The sequence below is a fragment of the Anopheles aquasalis genome, chromosome 2 (assembly GCF_943734665.1).
Source record: "Anopheles aquasalis chromosome 2, idAnoAquaMG_Q_19, whole genome shotgun sequence".
Classification (NCBI taxonomy): Eukaryota; Metazoa; Arthropoda; class Insecta; order Diptera; family Culicidae; genus Anopheles; species Anopheles aquasalis.
The window spans coordinates 55,780,177-55,801,669 of NC_064877.1; the positions used below are offsets into that span (position 1 = coordinate 55,780,177).

The 21,493-nt window shown below is 39.2% G+C and overlaps 2 protein-coding genes across 2 annotated transcripts; both read right to left on the bottom strand.

Annotated features, from left to right (window-relative positions):
* Window positions 1–721: 721 nt before the first annotated feature.
* On the bottom strand, window positions 722–10,478 carry LOC126575775 (vascular endothelial growth factor receptor 2-like). The gene is given in 7 exon segments (XM_050236640.1): window positions 722–883; window positions 939–1,352; window positions 7,871–8,001; window positions 9,008–9,499; window positions 9,630–9,756; window positions 9,855–10,244; window positions 10,314–10,478. Coding segments are annotated over 7 exon segments (1,881 nt in total).
* Window positions 10,479–13,295: 2,817 nt separating this feature from the next.
* LOC126575782 (vascular endothelial growth factor receptor kdr-like) lies at window positions 13,296–19,524 on the bottom strand. Its single transcript, XM_050236652.1, has 14 exons — window positions 19,447–19,524; window positions 18,228–18,400; window positions 17,825–18,157; window positions 17,627–17,753; window positions 17,355–17,512; window positions 16,916–17,290; window positions 16,717–16,858; window positions 16,476–16,651; window positions 15,607–16,378; window positions 15,058–15,534; window positions 14,841–14,991; window positions 13,894–14,710; window positions 13,685–13,838; window positions 13,296–13,609 (listed from the first exon to the last, which is right to left on the bottom strand). Exons 1-14 carry the CDS (start codon window positions 19,511–19,513, stop codon window positions 13,296–13,298), a joined length of 4,236 nt encoding a protein of 1,411 aa, XP_050092609.1. The 5' UTR covers window positions 19,514–19,524.
* Window positions 19,525–21,493: the final 1,969 nt, after the last annotated feature.

A 21,493-nucleotide genomic window follows, 5' to 3' on the forward strand; every position in this document is an offset into this window, starting at 1 on the left:
GTCTAGGGTGTATCTGACAATGTACCGTTTGTTGTCGATTAGCAGTATGATAGATGAACCAAACGGTGCGGGGTGTTAGTGTCTAATTAGCAATAAAAGAAAGCTTTCGAAATATTCGTGGTCTCATCGCAATAAGAAAGTCGATAATAGCACTTTTCTTCTCGTAGCAATGCGCGTTCTTAAAAGACGCTAAAAGAGAGTTCGCGCTAACAATCTGTTTCCCTATAGTCCGCAATCTGTTCCGAAATAGGACACATTATGATTGGTTGGAAAAATCATGCGATTGTGATTCGAGAGGGTTTGTTGTTTCTCCTTCGAACGAACCGCTTCTAAAGAGACTTATTAGTGATTCACCACTTGAGCGCCAAATCTGCTACCCATTCATCGGTTGATTAAGCTAACCTTACACCGACAGATGTGTACCTTTCCTACGCCATTAAGAAAATCGGCGACAAAGCAGCAACCAAGTAGCGCTAATTTAAAAAGTACAGGGGCCTCAAACTCATTTTAGCATGTAGGCCGCTGTATAATATTATTATTATTATTATTATTAAAAAAAATGAAATTTCAAAGTTAGTCGCCGCACGGATACTAAATGATATAGCTACGTTGCCGAATCCCTATGTGATGGAGGCGCCAAGTATCCGGTAACATTGCATACTAACAGGGGTTTGTAATAGAAATTAAAATAGCCAAAAAACCCCAAGGATTTAAACCTCCTTTATGTGATTGATGTGGGAATTGTTGAAAAAATGTTCATAGAACACAACTTGTTTGTCAATATCAGTAAATCCAATGTGTTACGAGCCAAATAGTCTTTGACACCTCGCTTAATTTTCTCCGCATTCAACGCTACGTATGGGTCGTTAAGTTTCGATAAGTGCTACAAGAATGAGAAATTAGAAAGATGATCTAACGAACCCTTCTAAGCTACTTACATCTCGAATGTCGTCTGGCAACATCGAATTGAATTGGTTCTTCAGCTCTTGAAACGATGGTCGAGAATCTGGCGTATCATTCCAGCACGGAAGCATGATATCGTAAATGTCCTGGTTTGCATAACGTGGCTTTTCTAAACGATAGCCTTCCAATAACTTGTTGTACAGCTCTTCATTCGCGTCCATTCCTGGATACGGTGCTTTGGCCAGAGAAAATAGCTCCCATAAGAAGACACCATAAGCCCAAATATCTGAAAACGTGCTGAACACATGATCGCTTATACATTCGAGCGCAAGCCATTTGAATGGCAACAGTGCCTCGTTCTTCTTCTGGTATTTATCGCATTTATACATCGGCCGTGCAAGACCGAAATCGCATATCTTCACTACGTTGTCGTAGCACATTTTTCGTGACTGCTCCAAGCAAGTTGACGACATTCACATGCTGACCTAAGTGAATCATTATCTTGAGCTCCGTAACAAGCGCCCGAATTGCCTCGTTATCGGCTTGCTCGTTTAGCGCCAAGGCAGGATTATAACAACCCAGATTTCCCCCTGCAAAGCTAACTAAACCGGCCGCCTTCAAGGCTTCTAACTACTTTTGCTTCAAATAAATACAACATACCATACAAATAAACAAAGATCGCGATAGATGCAATTAACATTAGTGGCAAGAGCGCGATGCAATTTATCATGATGCCTTTCAACCAGTCAAGATTAGCATTAACGTAGAAATTGAAATTAAACTTATAAATGAGTAAAAGATGCACAAAAACAATCAATTCTATTGGTTTTGAATTTTAACTATCCAGGACTTCGAAGCAATTCCCATCTTGTTTTTTGCTGTACACTTATAGATTGCAGTATCGTTTTGCTGTGTTCTTGTAATGGTAAGCATACTTCTATTGTTTTGCTTCGTTATAAGTATATCCATTTTCTCTGAAATTATTACGCCATCTTTGAACCAAGTGACTTCGGGTTCAGGCACTCCACCAATGATACACAAGAGCTCAAGGCTGCTATTCGAATAAATAAAAAAAACTTTTACGGTTCGGCTGCGAATCTATGCTCGGCAAAGTTGGTGTTGCAATCTCTAAATAGATGTCTTCTCGGTTGATTTGCCCATTTCTATCCTTCGCAAAACATGAAATGTTACCTGAATGTCGTAAATTAGCGTATGTTATGGTTAAATTTGCCTCCCAGGCGTATAATGGTGTAATTTACATTTGAAAAATCGATTCGATTAGATTTGTCAGCTTTTCACCCTTGTATTCCATGGTAATATTTTCAGTATAATAGTAAACCACTGCTAAACAAGAAATCACTACATTGTCTCCTATAGTTGCTATCATTTGAGGATAGCGCGCTTCAAAACAACTCTCTCCCTTATCATATCACTAAATAGTACATCTGCTAGAGCAGTTACATTTCCTTCCGATTATTTCGCTTGACAATAAAGGACACCTGGTTGACTGGTTATTTCGATGTAGCCGCGAGAAGTTGAAGTCAAAGTGTCCTTCCACTCATTTTCTTTCTAAAAAGGTATTTAAACATAATCAATACCATTATAAGTATGAGTATAAGTGCAAAGGATCCCAAGCGTTATCGCCATTAGCAATATTATTTATGTTTTACTTCACTCCATTCCGTTGAGCCATGAGTTACACTGTCCGTTTTGCTGAAATATCAGAACAAGTGACAATTGTAATTTTATTCATCAACTAGCACAATAAAATATACCGAATGAGACAACTGATATATTACAGCTCTTTGATGCGTTTCCAGCTTCTAAATTCTTAAATTCTTTTATCGTTAGTTTGACGATGTTTTCGGTTTCCTTCGTCGCATATTTGTGTCGAGAATTGTAGTAATCGTTTCTTATAATTTCTTCCCCATTTTTGAACCATTAATAATTAAGTTTAATAATATTAGGAGGATTTGACCAATATGGTAGGGATATTTCAATAGGGTTCATTGTATATGTATCATTGTGTTTTGCCCTGATGGATACAACATTAATCTCTTTTAGCATAACATAGTACCCGCTATGGCGAACGTTCACATTGTAACGATCATATTGAAAGTTATCATCGGTCGAGACTTCGCAGCGATAGTTACCGTTGTCCTCGTACGGAGCATTTTCTATACTAAGCTGCTGGGTTGCCAGATACTCATCAGAATACTTCGACCATTTGTTTACCTGCAGGTTACTTATTTGTATCCTTTTATCCTGAAATGTCAGATAAAAGATCCGTTATAAGTCTGAAAATTCATCGTATAATCAAATTCAACTTAAACAGATCATTTGAGATACAATCTTGCTCGAGCAGTACAAGATCAATCAATCGATTTCAAAAATCAAAACTAAGAAAAATATAAAACTGCGAATTGCGCAAGTACGGACTAACAAAGAGCAATAACAGCAAACTCAACAAATCGACGGTAAGTAAACGACTGGTGTAGAACCGATTTTCAGAATTGGTCACTGCCGGAATGCGTAAAGTTAGGGTGCATTACTCAGCTCTGTACAGGACGCTGCTATCGTTTGGCAGTAGCAAATTGTAGATTTGCTCGTACCATAGTGGGTATATGAAATTCGCTTCCAAAGCATTAGTTCTGCACTAAACGCATATCTATTGTGGAGGGAAGAAAGAGAGGAAATCACGGCTCCTGTCATGGTTTACGATTGTGTCAGCGATTGTTAAAACGATAACCGAGGCGCACACAACTATATGATCAGTTGTGATTGAATTGATGTTGTCTTCAGAATTAAATGATTTCTCAATGAAAGTAATACCCAGATTTTACCAAATATGTTCAATTCTAAACAGGTTTATGAAACTCTTATACGTTTTATCTTGAAGGTTTTTATCTTTCATTGTTTTAAAATTTTGATGTGATGTCAACACAATCTTAAAAGAAATATCAGATGGATTAGAGATTAGAGATCATACCTTAACACTTCAAACGAGTGAAAAGTGATTTAAACAAATTAACAGATGAGATTCTGTGCCACCAAGTGAATATCTTTCCATGACCGGGAATTACATGCATTGTTGAATGCACACAACACGCGAACGCTGAAACAATCGAGGCCACTTTGGCATAATCTGTCTTTCTCCACTGAAACTGGACCAGATTGTTAAAACCATTATAATTATTACTATGCCAATTCGCGCATATCCAGCAAAACAGATGGAGATGATTATTTTCCACGACATTTCAACCTCACAAAAGTCCAATTTGTTCATTATGTTGATTGTTTATCGTAACACTAATCCCCTTCACAGGTTAGATGCTTCAAAAGTCAATGCTATAATGTAGAACAGAATCGGAGACCACATTCTGCCGATCGATCGAGGCGATCTTCGTGCTAATATTATTTACCACCTTTGCCTCATTCTTAATCTTCTGCCTAATTTCTCTTACGATTGATACGTCATCGGCGGTGATTTCGATCCCCTGCATCTCGTCACGACGATTTGATTTAACATCTCCATTAACACATCATTTAGCCACTAGTTCGTTCGATTCGGACACAAATTCCACCAGACCCAGATAACAGCGGATACGCACGAAGTCTCTGTGAGCACGATCCGTTTAACATCGTTATCACTTTCATTCACTTTCAACTCAAAGGAGCAACTAATAGTGACCTTGATAGCGCTTTTGGTTGTCGAGAACGCTTGCAGTATAGCGCCCGTCTTGTAGCGCAGTGCGATCGAGGAAGAGGTTGCTGGATTGTGAAAACCGCGACAGAGCATGGTTTTTGAAAATTGATTTCAAATGTTGTCCACAGTTGATTGGTTCTTAGTCATAACATCCCTCGTATTTAATCACGAGAAAGGAATTAAAATTGAATTAAGTTGTTCACTAATATTTTGCTACCAAATATTCCCTTACACTATTGCTGTTGCTTTAGGCCGCTTTAATTTTAATTTTATTTCCATTCACGGTTCAGGTTCAAACGCGTTATCATGAATTCACCAATAATCTTGCTTGAATGTACAGGACCAGTGGACGTAATGAGCTCCAACGTGTTATCATCCAAAAAAAGGCGATGCGAGGGCACAGCTGCTGCTTATCAAAAAGAAAGGTCACAAATGCTTTCAGTAGCAATCATTGTTGAATACGATCAATCCACCGCGCTCCACAAACACCACCAAATTTACTTGCAAATCATTCATTCTCCGGAGAATTGATTTAGTATAAGACCTCCTTCCAAATAGCACCGAGGCACAGCTCAGATCAATCGTTCAGGCTACGAACTCCGCCTTGTTTCGCGATGAAGTTCACTGTTTGTTTCCTTTTGCTCAGTTCAACGTTATATGTAGGTGCATCCAAGGATAGCCCGGGGAACGCGAACGCAGCCCTGGACACATTATTGAGCAACACACCGGCGCCCAAGCAACCTCCTTTTACGTCGTGCAAAGATGTACCATCGAGGACCTCGGGAGTCTACCTGATCCAGATAAACAACGATAGCGGACCATTCCAAGTGCTTTGTGAGCAGAAGAAGTTTGGAGGTGGATGGATTGTAGTGCAACATCGCTTTGACGGCTCAGTGGATTTTTACCGGAACTGGACCGAATACCGCGACGGATTCGGTGACTTTGAAAATGAATTCTGGCTCGGGCTGGAAAAGATGCACCAGATCACGACGGCCCGAAGACATGAAATAATATTCGAGCTGAAGGACTTCAATGGTACGGATGTGTTTGCCCGCTACGATGAGTTTCAAATAGGAAGCGAGGATGACCATTACAGCCTTAAATCCCTTGGGAAATATAGTGGCACTGCTAGTGATGCGATGGAGGTAAACAAAGGAATGAAATTCTCAACGAAAGACCGTGACAATGATCTGGCTGTATTTGATTGTGCTCAAGGTAGAGAAGGTGCCTGGTGGTATAACGCTTGTACCAATGTGAATTTGAACGGGCCATACAAGCACTATTCCGATTCGCAAGTTGGCAGCTTGAAATCAATGTTTTGGTATCTTTTCAAAGGCCGTACTTTGTCTTTAAGTTTCTCCAGGATGATGATCCGTGAGTTGGAATAACGATTTCTGTATCATCTGCATCAAATATTAGTGATGAGTCAACAAGAAATAAAAACGCATTTTAAAGCTAATGTTCAGAAAAAGTGTTTCATTACAATAAAATTACTTTAAGTTATACTACTGTGTCACGAAAGTAAAATGACTTGGTACGCTATATGGTCATGTGAACGATTTTTTTCAATTTTCGTATTTTTTGTAGGTTTTCAGTACTGTGATTGACATTCATGCCAAGTTTTACGTCAAAATAGTGATTAGTTTTTGAGATATGTTTTTTTTTTGTTAGGTACTAAAAGCGAATTCTTCGTTTATCGATATGACGATTTTTTTGGAGCAAAGAACTTGCATAAACTTTGGTTTGCAAATAGGTAAAAAATGATGCATAAAGCCTTTGATGACTACTCTAAGTTAAATAAAAATGTTTACAAGCGGTAAAAATACTTTCCGGATGGTCAGCAATGTTTTGAAGACGAAGAAAGTCCTAGGCGACCATCAACGTCAATTGACAAGGCTCACGACCAACAAATCAAAAGGTTGATATTGCAAACCGATCGATTATCTACTAGAGACCTTGCTGATGATATTGGCATATTCAGATAATTCGTCAATTATATTTTGGAAAATGTGTTGGGTCTCAAAAGCATCAGAACTCGAATGGTACGGTTGGTACCAGTGGCTGGCCTTTTCGCCAAAAACTCAACTCATATCATTCCAAATCCATCGCTTTCACTTGATTTAGCACCATGTGATTTCTGGCTATTAAAAAAGCTTAAGAAACTTCTCCGAGGACAACGTTTTGAAACGATAAAGCCATCCCTAATGTCGTTTTCAAATGTTTCCAAAGCTGGAAAGTCCGCTGGCGCAAGTGCATTCCATCGAAGGGGGGATTACTTTGAAGGCGACGAAATTGATGTGGAGGAATAAAACAGGAACTTTCGAAATAAATCGAAAATCATTGATGGACACAGTAGTATATATCCGCAGTAATGGAGGCTAGACAGCAACTCTGGCAATACCGGGAGCTACCGGCTATCAGTAGAAAGGACCGAAATAGTAGTTCATGACACACTAAGTGTTCTTCATATAATATCAATTTATTTCTATAATTTCCGTCGCGATGCTGGACTCGATCTGGTCATGTCAACGTAACCTGCCGGCGGTGTAAGCGATGCAGAAGGGCTCTTCATTTCAATATATTCCGAAATGCCTCCTTTAACACCTGAAAGAAACAAGAAAACTATGAATTCTTCTGCACCAACCAACGCTCTGCTGTTACCCACAAGGCACAGGAGGTGCGACTTCTTCCGGTGAGCCAAGGCTAGGCAAGGATCCCGTGTTTATTGCATTTGTTCGAGTGGCATTTATTGCAAGGTACGGCTCGTTAAGTGCCAAATAGTGCTATGACGATCAATTGCCAAGTAGTGCGAATGATTCATGGTGGAAAATCATACGATAAACCTAGATTTCTACTTACGTCCTGCATTTCCTGTGGTAGCATTCCATTGAATTGATTTCTTAGCTCCCTAAAAGAAGGCCGCGAGTCTGGTCTTACTTTCCAACAGCTCAACATAATTTCGTAAATTTCTTGGTTCGAAAATGGTGGACATTCCATTCGAGCGCCTTCCCGCAGCATTTTGTAAAATTCTGAGCCGATATCTATTCCTGGATAAGGAACATTTCCCAGTGAGAACAGCTCCCACAGAACTATCCCATAGGCCCACACATCCGATTGAGTACTGAAAACGCCATCAAACACGCTCTCAAGAGCTAGCCACCGCACAGGTAGGTATGCCTTTCCGCTTCCTTCGGTTTTTTTCATGTACTTGTCTTTGTTGTACAACGAGCGGGATAAGCCAAAATCGCAGATTTTTACTACATTGTTATCACAGAGGAGAACATTTCTAGCGGCCAAATCTCCATGTAGTACTTTGCGAGATGCCAGGTATTCCATCCCAGCAGCGATTTGAGAAGCCCAGAATATCAAATCCGTCGAGGAGAGTTTTCGTTCTGGGACGTTGTAGTAAACGTTGTCATTCCGTCGGCTTACTCGTTCTTTTGATCGATTCAATTTATCTTCTCTGGCTGGATGGAAATATAAATTTAACATACAATTAATATTAGAATGTAACGTAAATAGAACAACCATACCGTTGATTTCTTTTGCCACATTAGTACTGATGGAATTTCCAACTATGGACGTAACCTGTAAAGCAGGATCACTGGAAATACCAATACAATACAATACAATTAACAATCATACAAATACATATTTATAAAATATGAAGAGATTAAGGTGCTTATTCTGTAACTTTCGATTACGATGGCCTCAGGCGTTCGATTCATTTGGTTCATTTTGTGTTCATTTGGTGTTCACGATCGCCTGCATGTCGAGTGCATTTTTGTGGTCGACAGCTGGCGTTCTGTTTACATCGAGCATCGAGCATCTGAAAAACAGTTATAGCGTCCTGATTGTGCATCAATAATTTCTTTCTGCTAATCGTATACTATTATTACAAAGGTTAAGTCGTTTTTGTACCGAAAAAAACAAGTTAATTAACAGTTTTTTTACTTCAAACTGTCATTTTGAATTGTTTATTGTTTTCGAAACGTTTCGAAATTCGCATGAATCATCGAACGCCTGAGGCCATCGTAATCGAAAGTTACAGAATAAGCACCTAAATTGAATAGAGATCGGGATTTTCCCGAACTGAGATACCAAGTGATTGTAAGAATGTTGCGTCATAAAATGCGATCGCTAAAAGTTAAATCTTGAGCCTTACCTAATATATTACCTTTTTTTACAATCAAATGTGTTGAGATCATGATTATTGAATGTTTTACTCACCTACATGATTGATGGTTTAACTGATTTATAAAATTGTTCCGGTTTTTACGCAGGAAATTTAGCAAATTGCCAAACGGACAATATTCCACAATTACCATCAGCTCACCTGCAATGACACATGTAAGCAAACACTTTACACCTCGCCGGGAATCCAACATGGGGTCTTACCGTCAACTATATTGTTTGTAACAGCGCCAAGTAGATTGACTACGTTCAGGTGCCGTTCTAAATGCACCATTATTTTGAGTTCTGCTATAAGCGAACGTATAGCCTCCTTGTTGTGTTTCTTTTTCACCATTTTCACAGCAACGGTAGTTTTCGATTCGTTCACAGAAATACCATCTGCCGTTCCCTTCCACACAACTCCAAATGCTCCTTCTCCAAGTCGCTCCTGAAGCACCAGCTTTTCCTTGGCAAATTCGTATTCAATCGCATAGAACAGACGTTCGACTTGTTCTTTCGGTGTCATTTGCGGGCTATAGTTATTCGGATCACCTTTGAGTAACATTTCCCATTCTCTTGCCTCCAAATCTCTCACATCTTTCCGTTTCTTCTGGTACAGAAGCGCAACCAGAAACACTATACAGCAACCACAAAGAACAATCGGTGACAATATAATGATTTCTTTCGGTATTTGAGTGGTCTGCTTCTTTTTGATTGCTTGTAGCATGGAAAGAAAAGATGGAAACAAATCAAAACCATATAAGATAATTTTATGATTCCATGCATAAACCTAATCCTTTCTTTCAGATTGAAGACTCTTGTTTGAAAAACATAAGTATATACTCACTATCAAATCGAAAAACCAGCTCTTGACTGAATGAACCGAAACTGCAATTGAATTTCATCACATCTACGTCCAAATTTGGAGGATCGACCGTGAATCCCTTATTTGGATCACATTCGTTTTGGAAAGTCTAGAAGAAAATGCATGTTAATATTTATTACATAATTGAGATCCTTGTTACGTACAACAGTAAACCAAGGTCATACTCTATTCTCGTAACCCACTTACCTCGTTAAACTCATCACGCAGTTCCAACACCACAGACGGGTATGATGGTTTGCAGGGAACCACGAAGGTTTCATATCTACTAACAGTAAACGTTTCAGAAATAGGCACTATTGGTTGCTGAATATCGTGCACGTACACGTACACGCTAGGAACCTGAACTCCATTCATCATTTGATTCAGAAGCTCTGTACGTTGACCAAAACCACTTTGAGATTGATTATTACCAATACTATAATTCTGGTGATCTTAGCGGTGGAAACTTGATTCCTTGTATACACAATAGTATCGCCCAACTTGCCCAGCTGATGCATTCTCAATCGTCAACAGAGCGCTGTACATTCGGTCTGTGTTGTTGGCATCAAACTCAGTGCAATTTACGCCAGAAGGATTCTGAAGGTACACCCAATTACAAGCTAATCAGAGTCAATGTGACAAATGCAGACATTTGTACAAACTCACCCATTCATACCAAGGATCGTATGGTACCCAAATGACTGGCCGAAAAGATTTACAAGATACGTTCCAGGTATCTCCATACGGTATGATTACAGGTCCCTCTTTGATATCATGTTTCGGTGCAATGATTATGTTGTTATCTGGTTCATTATCTTCTGTAAATAGCATGTTGATAATCACTTGTGTGAAAATATGAAATGAAATCAACGGTATAAGAGATCCAACCTCCCCAAACTGGTCGTGAAACAAATACGGCAAAATTAAGGCATTTTAAGATTCTTGGGAAGAGCCTGGAGACCCATTTCTCTTCACCAAGCAACCACCAACAAAAGTATCGTTTCATTAACATTAGGATCAACAGCAAATGGGACAAGGCAGCATGTAACAACGCAGCAGTTTCTATAGTGCCGCGACGTGACGATCGCAAACCAATTCCCCTCAGAACTACGCCGTCTTTAAAGAAAAGTTCCACCTGGAGCATTGAAATGAGCTCAATAGAAGCACATCAGCCTCAGCCCGCCCATCTATGATGTGGATTGTCGTTAGGGCCAAAAACGCAAAACAAACTGAGCAAAGATGACGTCACTACGATTGACGCATCAACAGTGAGTTGATATGTTCCATTACTAGAAGTTTACGTGGCTTACTCACGTCGCATGTTGAATCACTGTATCCTGTATTCCACTTAAGCATTCGAAAAGTGAGCGCCATCGATACCGGTATCGTTCGCTCCACTGTTATCCATATCGATATGTGAAGTGATTGCCCCAGAAGAACTGTCGACCTTTGTGCCAAGAAGGTGTACAATACGTTTGTGATCTACCCATTTATCTATCCGATGATGATGATGAGAGAATACAATGTTGTGAACAACGTCCGTTGTCCAGCAGATACTATGACAGTCGCTACGTCATGTTCGCAGCAACACTCCGAACCAACAAACGATCACGAACGCTTTATCCGAATGTCCTTCGAATCCTTCCAAACTACACTAACCCTGTAACAAACTTAGAAGGAGCTGAGGCTCTCGCTCGCTACACCCTCGAATTTGTTCGCTCAGTATTGCAATCGTACCATTATTAACAAAGGAGAGCTTTAATTATACCGATTGTTCACACATTATACGACTGCGTGCTAAATAAGGAACACTAAATTTACTAAGCGATTAATGCCAATTCTGAATCAGAATACTTACCGTTTGTCGACTGACATTCACTCTGTTCTATGTAAAGAACGCACAGAAACGTTACAACCAACACAATAGTCAAGGTCTTAACCATCCTTACGATCAATATGTTTCCAACAACCATACAGGCCTGCAATTAGAGGTTGTACCTTCTCGATCCAAAAAAACTCCTGTTCAGATCATGTTATCCGACATTTTTTTTTAAAAATAGAAGATTAAGCTGAAAACACAAAACATGCGATAATTGACACTGTGAAGAGTATTTTTTTAATGTAGTTTTTTCAATACGATTCTCTTTATACCTGATTGTCACTCCTTTGAAACACTCATAATTCCGAACTGCTTACTTCAAATGTCCATACAACACTGGCAATGCGACTTTCGAAAGGCAATTTATGTGACGCCAGAAGCACGAGCGACAAGCATGTGTTGACTAATATAAATTTTCCAACTATCGAAATACAGTTTCTCTAAACCAAAAACAGAAAGAAAAAATGTAGAACTGTAGGGAAGCACAATGGTGAACTGTGACGATCATGGCAGCAAGGGTAAAACACATAATGAATCATATTTCCATCTCGAACCTTTACAGTCATGCTTGTAAGGCCATCTTATCACTCCCCAAGCAAGTCATTGGTGCACTATCTACGCAATTTGACGATCGCTCGTTATTGTTATTGGATACAGCAGTTTCCCTAGCTACTGTAGAATGATTACTTTTACATTAGTGGCGATGTTTTTAATATTCATAATATTTTTCATTTCGCAGTGTTCCCAGTGTGCCTAATTCATGATTTGTGGTCTTTTTGTACATCCTTGAAACAAACGAAACAGCCATAAATCATTGGGTTATGCATCCAATAACAATCCCTCACAACAACTCATCCCGATCCGAATATACAGCCCAATAGAACTCATTACTGATACATTTATGAATATTAGTAGTATTGAACTAATGTAGCTCAGCATTAATTTTTTTTAAACTGGAGTTTATGTACTTACCATGAGCTACAACTAACGTACGATCTTGGCCTCCTAAAAATAACTTTTTCACCGACGAGAGATGCGTGTTGCTGCCTGTAATTTTTCTTTCGAGCGCAGGACGCCTCATCATTTTGATTTATTTTCCATTTTTGCACAGGTTCTCAGAGGCGCATAATGTAGATCCAGCTTCGTGCTTCTTGGTCATTTATTCTCTTCACAATAGTGCGAATTCACAAAAATATTTTTTAATATAATGATAAACATTGACATGACATTCATTTAGCAGCTAATTGCTCAGGAATCGTTTGCTTTTTACAAACGATAAACAACAAGATAACACAAAAGTATTGTGTTCATGTGAGGAAGGATAATGCACACGTAAAGTACGATTCAATTACTGGGTATCTCATTCCGCTGTACAGCAACATAAGAGAAATTATTAATTTAATGCCGGTTTAAGCCTATATTCAATGTAAGAGTTTACTGAAAAGATTAACCTTCAACGTTCAATTTAGGTATAAAGAAGGATGGAAAGAAATTAAAAATTTCATGTGAGATTTTCAATTCTGGTTTTGGAAATAGATTTTCAATTGGATTCAATTGATTTTTTTAAAACCATTGCGTAATTGATTGGCAGAGAAAACCGACGTATACTTTCGTAAGTCCAAATTGCAAGTTACACCACGAGTTTAATTGTGTCATGCATCAGAAAATAAGAAAAAAAATCTTTTAAAAGAGAATAGATCATATTGTCACAAAAAGATTAGTTATTCTGTACTTCACTAAGTCTCTTCCCTCTTTTGCAATTAAGCATTTTACAAGAGACCATCATCTTTGGTAAATAAGGTGTAACCAGGATTACTGACGGCATACAAAGGACATAATTTGGATGACTCAGCTTCGTCATGATCAGAGTCATCTGATTCTATAGAATCGGGATTATTGTTGCTTATTGGTCTACAACTTGGTGAAATCGTAGACATTTCCTCACATTCTTTGCTAACCATCTCACATCTCGTTGGTAGCTCAATCATTTCTCGTGTCATACTATTTTTTCTGCTTTCACTGGATTTTTTCGCCTGATTGCATGTAAAGTTGAGGTTATTTTCATAATTATGCTGCTGAACATCTGGAAACAGATCACAATTTGTGTGTCAATATCAGTAAATCCAATGTGTTACGAGCGGAAAAAATATTCTCTTACCAGCAGTATCCGTAGATGCCGGGACATTCACATAATCTGGAACAGAAGACGCCACTTTATCTGAAGCACCGATGTTGGCCAAATAGTCTTTGACACCTCGCTTAATTTTCTCCGCATTCAACGCTACGTATGGGTCGTTAAGTTTCGATAAGTGCTACAAGGATGAGAAATTAGAAAGATGATCTAACCAACCCTTCTAAGCTACTTACATCTCGAATGTCGTCTGGTAACATCGAATTGAATTGGTTCTTCAGCTCTTGAAATGATGGTCGAGAATCTGGCGTTTCATTCCAACACGGAAGCATGATATCGTAAATGTCCTGGTTTGCATAACGTGGCTTTTCTAAGCGATAGCCTTCCAATAGCTTATTGTACAGCTCTTCATTCGCGTCCATTCCTGGATACGGTGCTTTGGCCAGAGAAAATAGCTCCCATAAGAAGACACCATAAGCCCAAATATCTGAAAACGTGCTGAACACATGATCGCTTATACATTCGAGCGCAAGCCATTTGAATGGCAACAGTGCCTCGTTCTTCTTCTTGTATTTATCGCATTTATACATCGATCGTGCAAGACCAAAATCGCATATCTTCACTACGTTGTCGTGGCACAGAAGCACATTTCGGGCAGCAAGATCACCATGGAGCACGTTTCGCGAAGCCAGATACTCCATTCCACTTGCGACTTGAGCAGCCCAACAAAGCAGATCAGTTGTGTTGACGGTTCGTTCTGGCTCCTCAGTTTTTATTACTACGGTAGGCTCTAAACCTTCATTGCGTTTATCCATGTTGATATACTCCACAGCGCATTCGGACGTCTTCATCGAAATTACCAAACCTTTTGTATTCTTGGGCTCATCCGTAGGTGGATACTGCAAATCAGACGAGCTCTCCACTTTCCCACCAGATGATCGCTTTCTCGGATACTCTTCTTGGGACGATTCGCCATGCGCATCATCCCGCGTTTCAACCGTGTTCTTCCGGTTTCCGGTTCCGAAGTACAGTTTCACATATTTTAATCCATGACTGGATAGATTAATACAAATTGGACAGAATGATTCCGAATCAATTAAATAGAAGGAAAAAAAATCAATATGGGAATAAATGATTCCAGTGACATAGTGTTATAGCTTATCTCAGTATGCAATTGGCTTACCTGTTGTATAAGTTACCAGACTCTGATCGACGAAGACGATTTATCTCTCCCGTTTCGGGTACGATTTGATCGATAAAGTGTGGACGACATTTCAGTAAAAAGTCTTGAACACTGCCTAGTGGGCAGAATTCGACGATAACCATGAGTTTTCCTAATGATAAAAGGAGTTATTATCACTAACTGCATGACTGTGTTCGAGATTATGTAGTTGACTTACGTTTGCTTATATTTTTCGTGACTGCTCCAAGTAAGTTGACGACATTCACATGCTGACCTAAGTGAATCATTATCTTGAGCTCCGTAACAAGCGCCAGGATTGCCTCGTTATCGGCCTGCTTCTTTATCATCTTCACAGCAACAGTTGTTGCATTCTCGTGTTCCTTTATACCAATGGCCTTTGCTTTCATGACCACACCATAAGCACCAGAGCCAAGCTGTTCTAGAAGCTCAATGCTCTCCATTGGAAACTCATAATCAGCATTGTATGGCAGGAGATCGGCTTGTTCGTTTAACGCCAAGGCAGGATTATAACAGTCTAGATTTCCTTCCTCAAAGTATGCCAAACCGGCCTCCTTCATGGCTTCTACTTCCTTTTTCTTCTTATAATAGAAATGGATAAACAGTACAATGGCAGCAATCAACAGAAGCAACAGAGACACGATGGAAAATATCATAAAATCTTTTAGCCAGGTAGCTGGAAAGAGAAGGGAAAACCGTAGAATAAGATCACTTCCATTGACCTTGAATCAAAAAATTTTAAACTCACGGCGTATGGTAACCATCCAGCGCTTTGAAACCGTGCCCATTTTGTTCTCTGCTTCACATCTATACGTTCCAGTATTGTTTTCCTGCATACTCTCGATTTGTAGTATACTTTTACCCTTTTGCTTCAATATAGTTATGTTCATGTTGTTCTTATCTGGAATTAGTTCTTCGTGATCTGAAACATTCTTCTTGAACCATCTGACTTGGGGCTCAGGAACTCCACCGATAAGGCATTCGAGAACAAGGGTGGTATTCAAATCAACTGACTGACTTTCAATATCGAAGTTACTATCTATTGTCGCTTCACTTGGAGTGTCAATTGTCAAATTGAAATCTTTACGTTCGACTGTTCCATTTCTATTCGTCACAAAACATGAAATGTTACCAGCATCTTTTAAATTGGCATTGATTATGGTGAAATTTGTCTCCCAGACGTACGATGGATTTCCAATGTAACTGACATCTGAAGCCCAAATTCGATCAGATTTGATTAGCTTTTTACCTTTGTACTCAAAATATGTCTCATTAGTATAATAGTAAACTACAGATAAACAGGAAATCGTTACGTTATCTCCGACAGTAGCTATCGTTAGAGGCTGTATGCGCTTCAAAACAACTCTCTCGTTTATAATATTGCTAATAAGCAAATCGGCTCGCGCAGTTACATTTCCTTCCGAATTTTGAGCAGCACAGTAGACAACTCCTGACTGGTTGGCTATTCTGGTGTAGGAGCGATCCGTTGAAATCAACGTATCTTTCCGCTCGTTCTCGGTCTATGCCAATAATTAAATAGAATCAGTACATCAGTACATAAGAATAAGTATGAGTATAAGTGCAACAACTCCCCATGCAATATTATTTAATTTTTACCTCATTCCATCCTGTTGTCAGTATCTCCTCTATCGAACAGTTTTGCCAAGGGGTATCATTGCAAGGTTTAAACCACAGCTGTATCTCTGGCAATGGATACCCTGTACTGCTACATACATATTGAACAGTCGCGTTAGGTCCAGCTTCAATGCTAGTCAGCTGCACTGTAGGTTTAGCTGTAAAACCAAAAACTTTGTATCACTAGTACATTCTATACATAAATCAACAGCTTAGAACTTACCATACGCGAAAACCGAAACATTGCAACGTTTAGACGCGTCTCCGGCATTGACAACAACGCTATAGAAATCCGTATCATGGACCGTCGGTTCGTGTATCGTCAGTTTGATATTGTATTTCGATTTCTTCAACACATATCTAGACTCGCGAGTTTCATTGATATTTAATTCTTCGTTATTGTATATGGATTTCTTCAATACGTATTTCGGGTCTTGAGTCTCATTGATTTTTAATTCCTCGTTATTTTTGTACCACGTATAAGAAACATTTCGCGGATATGATCGATACTGTACGGATATTTCAATAGGTAGTGTTGAATTGCTTTCGATTGGCTTCCAGTTAATAATTCCGGTATTAGTCTTCTCCATGAGCTTCACGTAGTCTTTACCAGATTGACGAACGTACAAATTGTAACTATCATACAAAAAGTTGTCATCTGTTGACACTTCGCACCGATAGTTTCCGTCGTCCTGGTATGAAGCCTGTTCTATACGAAGCTCCTGTATAGCAAGATACTCATCAGTTTCCGTCGAGTTCTTCATCACATCTAGGCGACTAATTCGAATTCTTTCATCCTGAAATTTCCACATGAAAGTGCCGTCACTAGTGAAAGACATAAACGAATGCTTTGAAAGTTACCTTTCTGATGTGTCGACTGTCTGGAGGAACTTTCCACCTTATCTCAGGAACATGCCATTCATACAGGAAGCTGCAACTCAGTATGATGGCCTCTCCTAGGAATCCAACCCTTGTATCATTGCCTTTCATAAAAGGCACCAGCAGTTTGCGCCTATCAGCTATCAAATGATGTATTTGTTTAGTTATAACCGTTCTAATCGTTTATACTCAAATCTATCTGGAGTGAATGTGAAAAATATCCTCGGAATCAAATCTAATGACCATACACTTACCCACAAATAAGGACATATTGTAGATTGTATTTTTGTTAAAATCGCAGGTGAGTGATAATTTCTTTAATTTGAACACTTTATAATGCAGTATAAATCCTTTGGTTGGATCAGTGATAGGGTAACAGTTCTGAATAATACAAGAAACAAAGCGGCTGATGTTGTGAGTTGCAATAGACACAATAGACCTCCCATACTTACATCGTTTTCGACACATAATTCTGGGTTCATGCCAGGCTGTGATGGTTTGCAGGGAAAAGTAACGTTTTCATGAGGATAAACAATGAACGTCAGCCCCCCTTTTAGAGGTATCAAAGGCTGATATGGATCCTTCACGTACACATATATAGTAACTGCCGAGTTTTCGGTTACCAACGCATCTAACAGTACTTTCTGTTGCTCTGGCCAAGCCTCAGAATTAACGCAATAATACCGACCAACACTTGCAGCTGATGTGTTTCTAATTTGTAGTACGCTTCTGCACGGTCTATAAACATTTTCCAATTCGATGTTTGTGATGGTGACATCTGGTTTCTGTAAATTAATTCAAATGGTAAATGTAACAAGTATTTCCATTAGCATCAATCTAAATCTATTTTCATACCCATTCATACGATGGCTCATAATACGTCCACATAATGCGTTTATCAGATGTACAGGTAATGTTCCACGTTATCCCCAACTCAAGCACTACATAACCCACAGTTAAATTTGTTGTTTCATCGGGTGGTACTAGTTCTGGTTCGTAATCTTCGACAACGAAAATTTCACTATCAACTAGAAGTAAAATGAAAGGACATGTACTTCGTGCAAACTAATGGACTAATGATTTTGATCCCCTTATCGAATTATTTAAAACCCAGGATCACATAACATGGTGTATCCTCCCAGGGGGGGGAGGGGCGAGGCATCAGGTCTGCAAAGGCGGCAAACATCGCCGTGCATGACTGGTTGGACCAGAATGGTCTTGGAACTCGCCTCGGAAAAAATGGGACGGTCGTCTTGACGAGGCCAGCGGCACGAATGGCTACAGAAACGGTAGCGTGGCGTCCTGCACAAAACGCGACACAGCGTCACCATCACCGAGTAGCACGGATACCAAGGCGAAGATATCGAAGTATTTGAAGATATCGATCCTTCTACCATAGTTTGCAACCCAAATGGATGTAAAACCTTCCGGCATACAGTGTGTAACTTTGCCGAATGCTAAACCACAAACTTCGCAATGCTGCCAAATTGAATGTGTATTGCGTTATAGATAGCTTAATTGTGCTTAATGAAAATTTCGAATGTTAAATCCAATTCCAGCAAATTGTTTGGTTCCAATCCAGAATGCTTACCGCTTTGCATTATAATACGGCTTATGGAATAATACAAGAGCTAAGGCAACCCTACTATCCACAAAGAACAAATGGTGGTCAGAGATTGTACTCGCCAATGTAGAAGAAATGCGGTGGATGTTCTTTGATCGACGGTGAAGTTTCCAAAGAGATCATGATTCGCTTTATCGAGAAACAAGCGCAGAACGAACATAAAAAACCGGAGCACCAAACTGTCTCCCATTCCACTACAAAGATCAATATTGAGCAATAATAACAAAAAGGAAACAAAAATGTCTAGCCTTTTTTCTTAAAAAAGTGAATCAACTAAAGTTTTTGCCATTTACAAATGCATATATTCTAAACAATCGGCATTAAAAAGATTTGAGCAACAAAAACCATGATCGCGTAAAATGAAAAGTGATTTCGGATTGTAAATCATTCAAGCTTCAATAACATTCCAACTACATCACATCGTCCACAATATTATAACATAAACTTTACCTTTTGCTCCCAGCATTTGGATCATAACGACAATAACGAGAGAAAACCAAACCACTACTCGCACCATGTTTTCGCCGTTCAAAAGACTAATTTGTCAAAGTCTTTTACTTCTCTGGCGTCGATTCTGCACTGCACAGAGTCACACCGTAAAATTTGATTGATTTTGCTACATTGAATCATTCATTCACACTATTTGAGGCAGATGTTGGCACATATAACACTACTTTGTTTCATTCGTTCCCCCAAAACGAAGAGAAAAACTCCTAATAATCCAATCTTACTAGCTCACTATGTTCAAATCGTGTGTTATCGTTTTAATTAATTGTAATCAAAGAACCAAACAGCATTTCAAGTCACTCAGTTTCAATATTTAGACCAAAATCAATCAGTTTCAATACTTAAACTACGAATAACGGAGGAACTGCACATCCTAGCACAATTTTAGTACAATCACTATAACACTTGCCTCATCGACGGTATGTAGAAAACTGGTTCAGTCAATTTCTAGAATTGGTCAGTGCAGTGCCTCTATTCGAGAAGTCGGAACATATTACTCTGCGCAGTATAGGAGACCGATATCATTTGGCAGTAGCAAACTATAGATTTGCACGTACCCCAAGGAGTATATGAAATGTGCGATAAACGCATGGTACACTACAAAAGCATGGGTTCGTCACCTACCGCATATCGTTTATGAAAAAAGAGAAACTGAAGAAAGTCTACTGCAACCATGGCAAACGAGTGTACCAATGTTCGAACGATGGCGCACATAACGAAACGATAGTTCTTCCTGTGGAATGATTAATCATTAAAATGAGCGTAATGGATGTTTTACACATTTTAGTGGTCATTTTCCATTGCGCAGGAATTACATTTATATTTATTTTCTATAGTCACACCAATTACATGTTACATTGGGCAGGTACAACCCTTTTGTGAGGAATGCACTAAGTGTGAATTTCTCACCTAGAAGATTTCCATCTTTTTTCATTTAACCATAAGGTTTGGTTTTCATTCCACCAAGCAGCAAAGCAAATCAATTTTAGCAATTAATTCTTCTATTAAAACCAGCAATTGTAGTGTACAAACTATGAAATAGTCAATAGTAATTAAATAATCTGCTGTAAACATCTGAGCGTAATTAAGCTACTAATAGAATTTAATTATTATTATATGTTACCACTATGGATATATTCACTTTTACAATGTGTAAAGTATGAATAAACAATATTGGTACAACTCCCTCCTTGCTGAACGACTCTCATGGAACTCCTTATCGGGCATAGGGAAACAAAACCGTGGTCCTTGATTGGAGCCAACTAGTGCAGAACTAACAAAAACTGGGGGTATCAGTGCTGATAATAGATTTCGCTCGGAGCCCCGACGTATCGAGCTAGACTTCCCCTTCTCTACGGAGTTCCCCAAGCCGCAATCATCTCGTAGAAGGCACGAGGCATGAGCAGAAACCGTATAGTTTCCTTCGGTTGATGCTGAACAATATCAAAGCTTTTGCGGCGTGCATATTAGTCTCACACAACGATCGTTTGAGTACTCATGATGCTTACTCAGCTGCACATGAAATTATAACCACAGCAAAGAAAATCGGAACTTTTAAAACAACATTTGAAAGTTTTCTTTCGTCGAACGAACCTGTAATGTAACAAACCAATAGAGATAACGATTTGAGGTTTGATTTTCTGAGATGCAAATATTCTATTTATTTTTCAAATTCAATCGTCGGCTTGTATGAATATGAATGCTATGCTTGTATGAAAGAAAATACAAACGTATCATTACCTCGATATATTCGTACCAGATACGGATCCTTACCCTGATCCTTCATCTCATCACTTTGCGATTGAGCGAATAGTGCAATGAAACACCGGCGATTCCACCATACAATTCCAGAGTTTTAAGGTAATACTGCTCTGAGAGGTTACCAATCTGAATTCCGCATCCTCACATTACCTAAAGCATCGCGAAGCTGCGTGTAGTTCCAGTAAAATCCGAAAAATCCATCGATCCCATGCCGTACCGCAACCAATCC

Excerpts from the sequence above, each read along its gene's own strand:
- LOC126575782 (XM_050236652.1), bottom strand. The coding sequence starts at position 19,513 with ATGGTGCGAGTAGTGGTTTGGTTTTCTCTCGTTATTGTCGTTATGATC. Across the intron at positions 16,859-16,915 it reads AGACTCAAGACCCGAAATAC|TCTAGATATGTGTTGAAGAA; the intron begins GTATTGAAGAAA and ends GAAACTCGCGAG. Across the intron at positions 14,992-15,057 it reads CACGAAAAATATAAGCAAAC|GAAAACTCATGGTTATCGTC; the intron begins GTAAGTCAACTA and ends TTTTATCATTAG.